General features: G+C 43.5%; 1 protein-coding gene across 1 annotated transcript; it reads right to left on the bottom strand.

Moving 5' to 3' along the window:
* Positions 1 to 294: 294 nt before the first annotated feature.
* det1 (DET1 partner of COP1 E3 ubiquitin ligase) lies at positions 295 to 9,442 on the bottom strand. Its single transcript, XM_080437165.1, has 9 exons — positions 9,154 to 9,442; positions 7,912 to 8,164; positions 7,017 to 7,283; positions 6,347 to 6,559; positions 5,791 to 6,014; positions 4,336 to 4,465; positions 3,613 to 3,803; positions 3,291 to 3,482; positions 295 to 1,253 (listed from the first exon to the last, which is right to left on the bottom strand). Exons 2-9 carry the CDS (start codon positions 8,158 to 8,160, stop codon positions 1,064 to 1,066), a joined length of 1,656 nt encoding a protein of 551 aa, XP_080293291.1. The 5' UTR covers positions 8,161 to 8,164; positions 9,154 to 9,442; the 3' UTR covers positions 295 to 1,063.
* Between the last annotated feature and the right edge of the window lie 304 nt (positions 9,443 to 9,746).

Here is a 9,746-nt window from a genome sequence, read left to right on the forward strand (position 1 = left end):
AAGCCATTTTTAAAAACTCTAAATAGGCATTTCTCCACAAAAACAACACTCCACAACTGGATATCTAGCAACAATTTTGCCATTGTCTGAGCAAAACAAGATCTCCATTTAAAGTGTCTTCATTTTCCCCACTGCAGGGATTTCGCACACACACATTCATGCAAAGTGCATGGACAAATGTTGCTTCTCACAACAGATGTCAAGGCAACATTCCAAACTAGAGAAACAGAAATACTAGATTGTCTGTCCAATCCAACTTTTTAGGATGAGTAAAAACTGAACAGTGTATAACATTTAGACCATTTTATTGACACAAAATAACCATCCAATAACATGTAAAAAATAATAATAATAAAACAAATCTATATGTAAAAATTATTAGATTTAAAATATTTTTAAAAAAGTATTGTCATCCATATTTCCCCATTTCTGGCTCCTAGAGATAGTATATTCATTTCACCTAGTGGTAGGCTTTTTGTATATGCAGATCTGTGTCAAACTAAGCAGCTATCCAAGTGTGATTATGAGTGGATGGGGGGGAAAGAATTAAAGGAAAATAAATGTCTTAGGACCCTTCTGAGCGGTCCAACTACCAGCAGCTTCCACCTACATCCCACATCAATCACTTCCTCCACCTCTCCATTTACACCTCCGCCAGCCTCTGTCCCCTACAGGGTCCTCTTTGTTCTGAGGAGGAGGAGAGGACGGGGGGGAATAGAGGTGATGCGGGGGATGCAAGAGGGAGAGGTGCAATTACTGCTTTCTCACCCTGGGAGAGAAAGAGCAGAGGGAGAGCCACTACTGTTTGACGGAAGGGGGAGAGGGGTTAAGCATGACGTTTTCCTCTGATGCATCATGGAGGCCAGAGAGGAAAGCTGCTCTGCTGCTGTTTGTTCGTAGCAGAGGAAGGGAGAGTGACGCGTGCCGTCTAATCCTCAAAGGCTGGTCATTCTGGCCCTTAACGGTTGAGGAAAAAAACATTTCAGAGCGTCTGAATGTCTGCAGGCTGCAAAAGTTTTGTTTGCCACCACACGCACACTCTGGAACCGCAAGACCTTCCGCTTCAAACGCACACGTGCCTCATGTGGAAGTTGACGACATACTCGGCATTGGTGCGCTGGACGGAGATGGCGAAGGGCTCAAAGGGATGGAAGGTGAAAGCCACCAGACGACGCACAGTGTGGTTGACTGGCCGACCCAACAGGCCTGCTTGGATCTTGAACTTTAGCAGGCCTGAGTCCCGTGCGTAGAATCTAGAGGGAAAGAAAAGCAGGGGATGGTCACTCTGTAGTGTCTGTTAATGGTTTTGTCAAGACCTACTATTTACTCAATTGTTCATACATGTTGCTGAGAGGTACTTGCACACCAATAAGGCCCATTTAACAACTTCTAGTCTAAGTAAAACAGACCTGAGTTGCAACTGTACTTGTACCGCTTGCGTTGCAATGTGTTGTGAGCTTGTAGATCTGCAATTTTTGCCCAATGTTCCCCCCAGAATACGGATGCTGAGGTTTAAGTGGTTAAATCACCACTTAAACCCTGTATAATTCATTAACAGAAGTCCCCCGGGGGCCTATACTAGGCCCGCTCTGGCCACGAGAATAGGGACACTAGGGTTAAATGGAGAGAAAGAATAAAGAAATCGCAAGAGGGAGACAAAGAGAAAGACAGCAGAAGAGTGTGAGAGAGAGAAAAACTGTCCGATTTTACCAGCAGCAAAAGCAGCTGTCAAGTGTCTTTCTCTGGTTGGCCGCCAAACATCAATTTTGAACATCAATCGTTATTCTGTAATTTCGTAATTACAGCTGTCGCAGTATTGATTTTTCCCCCCCATACCACACAAATTAGGAAAGCCATTCAAACTGTTGCGATAACCAGCATATTTTTTTTAAAGGTTCTATGACATTCGTTTTCACTTTTTTTATTTTTTATGTTTTTTGGGGGGTTTTATGACCTCAATTACACCCAAAAAATCTGAACTTTTCTGTGGTCTGGGGTTTTCTGAATAATTAGGCTGAAAAGTAATGAGCTTGGCCCTTCGGCAGTGATGTCACAGCCGATTAATCCCGCCCACTCTCATCCTAGCCCCTCCCCTATCCTTTCCTTTGGGGGGGGGGGGGCGGAAGAGAGGCGATGATTGACAGGCAAAATCCCTCAACAGCGACACCAGCAGGCAAAGATTAATTTTTTCATTGCTGTTGAAAAGGCTTTAGAAATGTGAGAGAAAAACACCTGCCATAGATCAATGGAGTGGAATTTTTTGTTAAAACATTTTATACACGTTTGAAGGACCATGACAAAGACTTTTAATGTGTGGTAAAACTGAACGTCATGAAACCTTTAAATAAATTCAACCTCAGATGTTATAAAATAATAGGTTTATAAATAAACTTTCTGAATGCTATTCCAGCAGTATTCTATTCTTTATATCAAATATACGGTAGCCAAAATGTCTATCTTTATACCAGTGTTGTCATAAAGTTTGCAGCAGGAATATTGGTCAGTCATTCCACAAGCACCCATTCTTTATTGAAACAGACAAAATAGTATTGGCCTCTGAACACTGCTTGCAAGAATAAAAAACGTGCAAATAGCAACAGCGCTTTGCACTGCAATGTTAAAATACAATTCTAAAAAGCACACATGCATTGTGGCAATTTCTTGAATAAAAGGCACACAACACGTTTAAAAAAGCAAATGAACATAAAGGCCACTTCTTAACAATTCTAAAAAGGTGCACCTTCGTACTGGCAATTAAATGTATAAAAAAACATTAAACAATACAAAGTCTAAAGCCCCGTGGGACTCTTGACGCTCTTAGGATTATGACATTTGTTTGGTAGGTGGTTTGAAGACACCACATTTGGTGTAACACCTTACAATGGCCAGTCACAGCTTTTAGAGTTGCATGGTGGTAGAATAAACATTTTCTCTCTCCCCCATTGGGTGTGCATCGCCCCATAGCACATAATGGACCAGCTGTTGCTGCCCCGGGCCCTATGTTGAGAACCACTGGTATATGCCATTGGTTCTCAAAGTGGGGCCCGAAGACCCCCAGGGGTCCTTGAGGGGGTTCCAGGGGGTCCCCACTCCCCAGCAAAATGATTGATAGTTAGGAACCAAACGCACCCTTAATGGGGCTGTAACTCAAATGGAACCAAATGGACTAGTACACTGTCAGAGTTGTGGGGCGTCCGTGGCCTTATATATACTAACACTGGGGGTGCTTGAAGCTAAACAGTTTGAGAATCACTGGTTTACACCAACACCATGTGGAACGGTTTCAGTACCTTATAGGGTGGTCACCGCAGGTCTTGGGCCTCTCCATCACAGAAACCCACTTGTCATCATAGCTGAAGAGGGAGAGGTCCAGGTAAGGACTGCTGCTGTAGGACTGAGCACTGATGGGCAGCTGGCCCAGCAGCCGACGCACAGCCTCCGTGTGTCCACCGTACTTAGCATTCACTATGGTGTCTTTAAATCTGGGGACAAGGACAGAAGCACTTCAGGTCAATTCAACGCTAGGAGTCTGACAACATTATAAGAAAAGCATGAAAGGCTTCACACACATACACACACACACACACACACACACACAGAGCCCGTCTGTACCTTCTCTGGACCTGTCGTGCATAGTTGTTGGAGGAGGCTGAGCAGGGGAATTGGACGGCCTGGCTGTGGAGCGTGGCGTTCCTGAACAGGTCACAGAAATTCTCAAACAGCTCCAGCAGCTGGTCAGAGGTATTCTCAAAAACAGCCAGCACCTCTGTTGACACCATGTTATACACAACGAAGAATGAAGGCTGGGAGAAATGGAAAGGGAGAGAGAAGGAGTATACACTTTATGCTAAATATTGCTATAAGCGGTAACCACAAAGAGATCGTTGCTGTCGGGCAGAAACCTCGCATCTCCATAATTCAACTTGCTATGCTTTTTCATAAATGAATACCCTACTTTGTCATACTAAAGTGTCACACAAAAGTAGCCGTTCTAAGCTCACAACGCGGCGCGATGCGATCTCGGCTGATCTCTATCGTTGCACAAGCGACTCCTTCAGGTTGGTCTGCTGTTCAGCTGGGAGGGATACTGCATTCCTCTGAACGCTTTACACCCTCCTTGTGAAACTCCTCACTGTTAGGTGAAAATAAATGGCTGGCGACTTCATGTGCATCGGAGGAGACGCGTGGTCGTCTGCTCTACAACTTCCCCAGAAGAAACAGTAGGGGTTGGCAGTGACAGGGGCTACACACGTGGGGGGGAATCACAATGACTAAATTGTGGAGAAAAAACAAGGAGAGCTGGAAGAAAGGTGTTGAGCGTGTGTGTGTTCCAACCTGTGAGGGGTCTGTGACCCTGAGTGTGACCACATCTTCACTGGTATATTTAATGAAGAGGTGGTGTTCATCTAACAACTGCATCTTCCACATCCTCAGACTCCTCAACTGATCAAAGAACTGAAAGAACCTAAACACACAGAGACACACACCTATTAAACAAGAGGCCACTGAAACATCACAAATTTAGAAATCACCCTCACAAAAACAATATTTTAAAGTTTGATTTGGTGTTTTTCTGTGGAAGTGGAATCTTAGTGGGAAAAGGGTAACTTTTGTTTTAAGCTGACTAACAGAGCCACAGACCTCTTAGGATTTAATTTATGCTGGTACAAATATAGAAGAAGTGTAATGGCACTTTTTTTTTTCAAAAATAATTTCACGTTAAACCAAATGTAAAACCAAATGTGAAGTTTACTTTCTTTTACAGTGAACCAAGAAAACATTTAGTTGGCATTTTAATATGATATTTTAAGAAACATTTTAATCCAGATATTGACACCGTGATTACAGCCTAGTTAACTGAAACCAATGAAATGACAAAAACTAGAAATGGTCAAATGATCTTGCGAGTCATGTGAGCTTCAAAAATCTGTGGGAGGGGCCCATTTCTTAAAAGAATTGTCCTAGTATCATGAACGCAACATCCAATCAACCCCAAATGGGAATTGTAGGTCGAGGGGCCTCTAAAGCGCACCTCAAAAGTGCTTTCACTTCTGCCCATAGCCACAAATGAAATGCAACCGCACCCCAGCTTCCTCGCGTCCTGATGGCTGCAACACATGACTTATACTGCCCTGGCTAGGCAACCCAGCCTGTTAGAGATATGCACTCAGCGGGGCACCCTTCTCTAGTTTCTTCTGAATTGGAGGAAGAAAAGCAAACCATTTGTAACTGGAGGTGTTCCATCCCACTAAGCCTCTTCCAGGAGTAGAAAAGCAGTCCAATTAAAGATATATTCACTTTCAGAATGCACAACTCACAGGTTCAGAAACACAGCCAGTGAGTTGCCCTGGAGATCTACTCTAGGATTCTTTTTCTCCCCAGCTCTCAGAAATGTAATAACATGAACCCTATGGTCCCTGTTTTGGGGGAAACGATCTTTAACCAAAAAATAAAATGGTCAAAACCTATGCAGTATTTCTGGTCCCCTGGGGAGGAGACATTGCTTTTGCAGCTTCACCCTGCTGATGGTGGTTCCGGTGGCTATGATGAGTGCATGGGGGAACTGTTAGGGGTTACGTGTCTTGCTCAGGGACACTTCGACACATTTACTCGCCGAGCCGGACACTGAACCGGTGACCGTCTGAGTAACGATGGCCTCTCTACCCACTCAGGTATGGTCACCTGCTAAAGCGCTTCTCTAATATTCAAGTGTGATCTACAGCATGTGATACATTTATTGCGAGTGAATCTTCTGTGAACAAATAAACAAGATAGGAAAAGTGATGAAACCTCCTCTTTGCTGTGGCACTGCCATCCTGCTCAGCCCTCTTCCACAGATAGACCAGCAGTCTGTGTTTGAGTGAGTTGATGGTTTTGTCTGTGTAGAGGCGGGGTAAACCAGGCTGACCCTCAGGCAGAGCCTCCGTGTAAACAGCTGAGAGAGTTAGGAGGTCGTCTTCGTAACAGAAGCGACCAATAGTTCTCACGTCCAGGAACGTCCCCTCTGGAGTCACCTGCAGGTGGGGGGGGACGAGGAGGACAAAGACATGTGAGAAGACAAAAAGGCATTGCTCAAGGTTTCTTTGTTTGTTACATCTTGTGTACGAGTAGAGAAGAGCAAACATTTTTGCTCTGGTTTCCTCAGACATTGTAGCAACTAAATAATAATATTGTTCACCTCAAAGAAGCAAATAAACACACAAGATAATATAGCAGTTGTATTACATTTTATCAATGTTGAGGCATGATCATCACACACAGTTTTACACTCAATCTGACACTAGAAGTGAAACTACACTTTCCTCTAACGCCTTGATAAAAGCATGACCAATGTTTGTCCATTCACCTGAAAGACGTGTATGGTCTGCTGCTGGACCGACAGCACAGCCAGGATGTTCCTGTAAAGGTAGAGCCCCTGGTTGTGGGAGAGGATGATCTTGTCACACTTAAAGGACCTGGTGTCACACAGCTTGCCTGTGTGGAGGTCGATGATGTGGAGGGAGTAGTCCTCGAGAGGAGACCGCGGGTTGGGAGTCACCGACTCGTTGTTGCGGTACACCTGGTTAATAGACGAAAACCCACATTCATAGCGGTTAATGTTGGGCAGATTGCCCTTAACTGTTCACACAATCACCTATTGTTGATATTTTGTTGACTTCTAGTTCCACGAGACAAAACATAGGGTTTTTATAGGAACAGTCTCTTTTTTCCAACTTTGTATCCTATATTTAGCTCTTAATGTAATTGAGCACCTTTACTGTATAGTCTGTATAGCATGGTACGTTTCCCTCAGCTAAATAAAAGACATGATGAAAACCTGAAAATACATTAAATAACATCGCGTGTCAACATCTGTTGGAACAGGGAAGATTGTTTCTAACAGGGGGATAGGCGGGCTTAGGACACAAAACACCTCTGTTCTACAGTATAACATTAAGACCACAAATTGACCGATTAGTAAATTGTTCAGAACTAAATTGAAGGTGAAGACTAGAGTTTGTGAAACGTGTCTGTACCTCAAAAAAGTACGGTGGCGGCTCTTCAGGGACATATGCAGCTGACCCAACGATGACATAGCGACAGTCATCTGTGAAAAGACTACACTCCCGATTTAGGTGCTCCCCATTAGAAGCCACATTAGTGACGTGGAGTAAGGAGAAGAAGCGCTCAAACAGGCGGCCACGGATGTTGAGGGAGCGCTGGTCATTGGCCGTTGAGAGTGTCTCGCCCTCCTGCCCTCTCAGTAGGTCCTGGGCCGCCTGGCAGCCTTGGTACTCGTAGATCTGTGGGAGAAACATTGATGTCAGGAAGCAGTAAGAGATGCTACACTGAGATGCTTTACAGTAGCAAACGCTCTTATCGAGAGCAACTTTTGAAGTGCAAGATAAAAGCAGAAAGATTTGAATCTGCACAACTAAATCCATGACTTATATAGCATGGATGATGCCAATCAATCACAGATATTGAATGAATGAGGCTACTATAATAGCGCTCTCAGGAACTATACCTAAAACTACTGTATTTATTTTACAGGTTAACCCATTTAGACCCGAGGCCGATTTTAAAAACGCCTTCTTAACCCTTAAGTTTTCTGAAAAACAGTTACCTTTCAGGATTCAAAAATAAAAAAATAGCTAAACTAGCAGAACAAGAAGCTCAAAACGCATTGCGATCTGCTACTTTTGCTACTTTTGTGTGATGCTGTAGTATGAACAAGTAGGGCATTAATTTACGAAAAAACACAAAAAGCTAAAATATGGAGATACAAGGTTTCTGCCCGACAGCAACGATATATAGCAACAGCTAATATGACACAGAAGTGTTCCCGGCCTTGAAAGGTATAAAAACGCATAGGTGTTCCAGGTTTAAAATGTGTTAAAAAATGCGACGAGCAGGTTTGCGTCTTCGTACCTCTAGAGAGGTCTGGTCAGAGGAGAAGGCAATAAAGCAGCGTCCGTCTGGAGAGAACTTTCGGAGGAAGCATGGTGGCTTCTCCACATTGACCACAGTGAAGTTGGGGAAGAGGTTCTGGTGGAAGCAGCGCACTCGGTACCAGTGGGCTCCAGCCCGGCCCGAGCAGATCCTGCGCCTCTCCAGACGATGGACCACGTTCTGATTCTGGATCCGTCTGGGCTTTAAGGTCTGGGTGTCCTCATCCATAATCCTGATTAGGATAATACATTATAATAATATAAAACATATAACACATAAAATACTGCAGTGAGAAATAAAACTGTTTTATCAAACAGTAAAATGTCAAATTTTGACAAAGGAAAGACCTTTCAACAAAAGCATGTTAAGAAGTGATAGATAAATAAAAAAGATCAAGACTGGGCTTCTCAGGCAAGTCTTTCCAGAGTCGAGGAGGAGCAATGATATCAAAGACAACCAGCATGTACCCGAGGTCCTCAGGGTCACAGGCCCCCATACTGGGTTTGGAAAGCATCTGTGTAATTTTAGATTTTTGAATAGCCGTTGGCTATTCAAAAATAGCAGACATACAAGCTCACAGCGCGTCATGTACATCTGCTAGTTTTGAATATTTTAGAAAAATCTTGATTGTGTGAGAACTACTGATTTAGAAGACATTCAGGTCTTAATGGATGAATCTACCCACAGTACCCAGAGCCAGATGAGCCATGGTATGAGGTACATGATAGTTAAGAACCAAATGGACCCTTATGGGTCTGTAACTCAGAGTGTACAAATGGATCCATTTGGTTCCATTTGTAATTCTCCGAGTTAAATTAACACTGATTTTACAATATAAATTTGGGTCTCAAAAATAGAAATGCCATTAAATGGGGGTCTGTAGCCTAACGCGTGTCAAACTGGGGGTCCTTGTAATTAAAAAAATGTTGAAAATCACTGCTCAAATCTTCTCTTATGGGGTCGGTCCCTGGCATATCTTTTCAAGTGGGGGCCCACGGGCTAAAAGGTGTCAATTTGGGGGTCCTTGACATGAAAAAGTTGTTGAACCACTGGTCTAGCCGACAGGGCAGCATATAGTGGTTTGCTTCATTGACAATTAACAAGCGCGCGCACACGCAAGCAAGCAGACACACACACGGATTCCACTCACCAAAACTGCAAAAAAAAGTTAACCTATTGATAATGCTATCACCATACAGGTCCAATAAACTGGACACTCACCTGTTGGTTTAGCAGCTTAGTTTGCCTCCTGTCATCCAGTGATTGCACTAGATCTGCAAACTAGTTCAACTGATGCTGTTAGCATTGTCGCTAGCTAGTTTTTGGCCAGTTTACACAGTCACTCGAAAATGTCATGTTCGCTCTGCTTGTTCTTTAACGTACTAAGGCGCAACCGACCGCGTATGTAGGCGTATGTGTTTTTATAACCAACAGCATAATAACATCTTCCTAAAAGCAGCTAAATACTGAGCTAAACGCTGTTTGGTGTCAGCTCTGACTGAGTGGTAAACATTACACCGTAGAAGAAGAGAGTGCTGAACTAACTCTAGTGCTGTTTCTAAAGTAGCGTATTGGCTTTCTTTTCTAACAGCGCCGCTACAACCCGTTGAGGTTGGAAAGGGTAATGCATATTGTAATATTGTTTGGGCCGTGTCAACAGTCTATGGTCAGTTCAGTTGTTCTATGACCACTGCACTGACTGACCACCAGTGGTGGAAGAAGTACTCAGATATTTTACTTAAAGGGAGAGTTCACCCCAAAAAAGTAACAAGTAACTCAAGTTTTCAAATAATTGTAGTGGAGTAAAAGTACAA

Source organism: Gymnoscopelus braueri, assembly GCF_963280865.1.
Source record: "Gymnoscopelus braueri genome assembly, chromosome: 9".
NCBI classification, from domain to species: domain Eukaryota; kingdom Metazoa; phylum Chordata; class Actinopteri; order Myctophiformes; family Myctophidae; genus Gymnoscopelus; species Gymnoscopelus braueri.

Coding starts and splice junctions, on each gene's coding strand:
- det1 (XM_080437165.1), bottom strand. CDS start 8,160: ATGGATGAGGACACCCAGACCTTAAAGCCCAGACGGATCCAGAATCAG. Junction 6,015..6,346: donor AGACCATACACGTCTTTCAG/GTGAATGGACAA, acceptor CCCCACCTGCAG/GTGACTCCAGAGGGGACGTT. Junction 3,804..4,335: donor GGGTCACAGACCCCTCACAG/GTTGGAACACAC, acceptor CATTTCTCCCAG/CCTTCATTCTTCGTTGTGTA.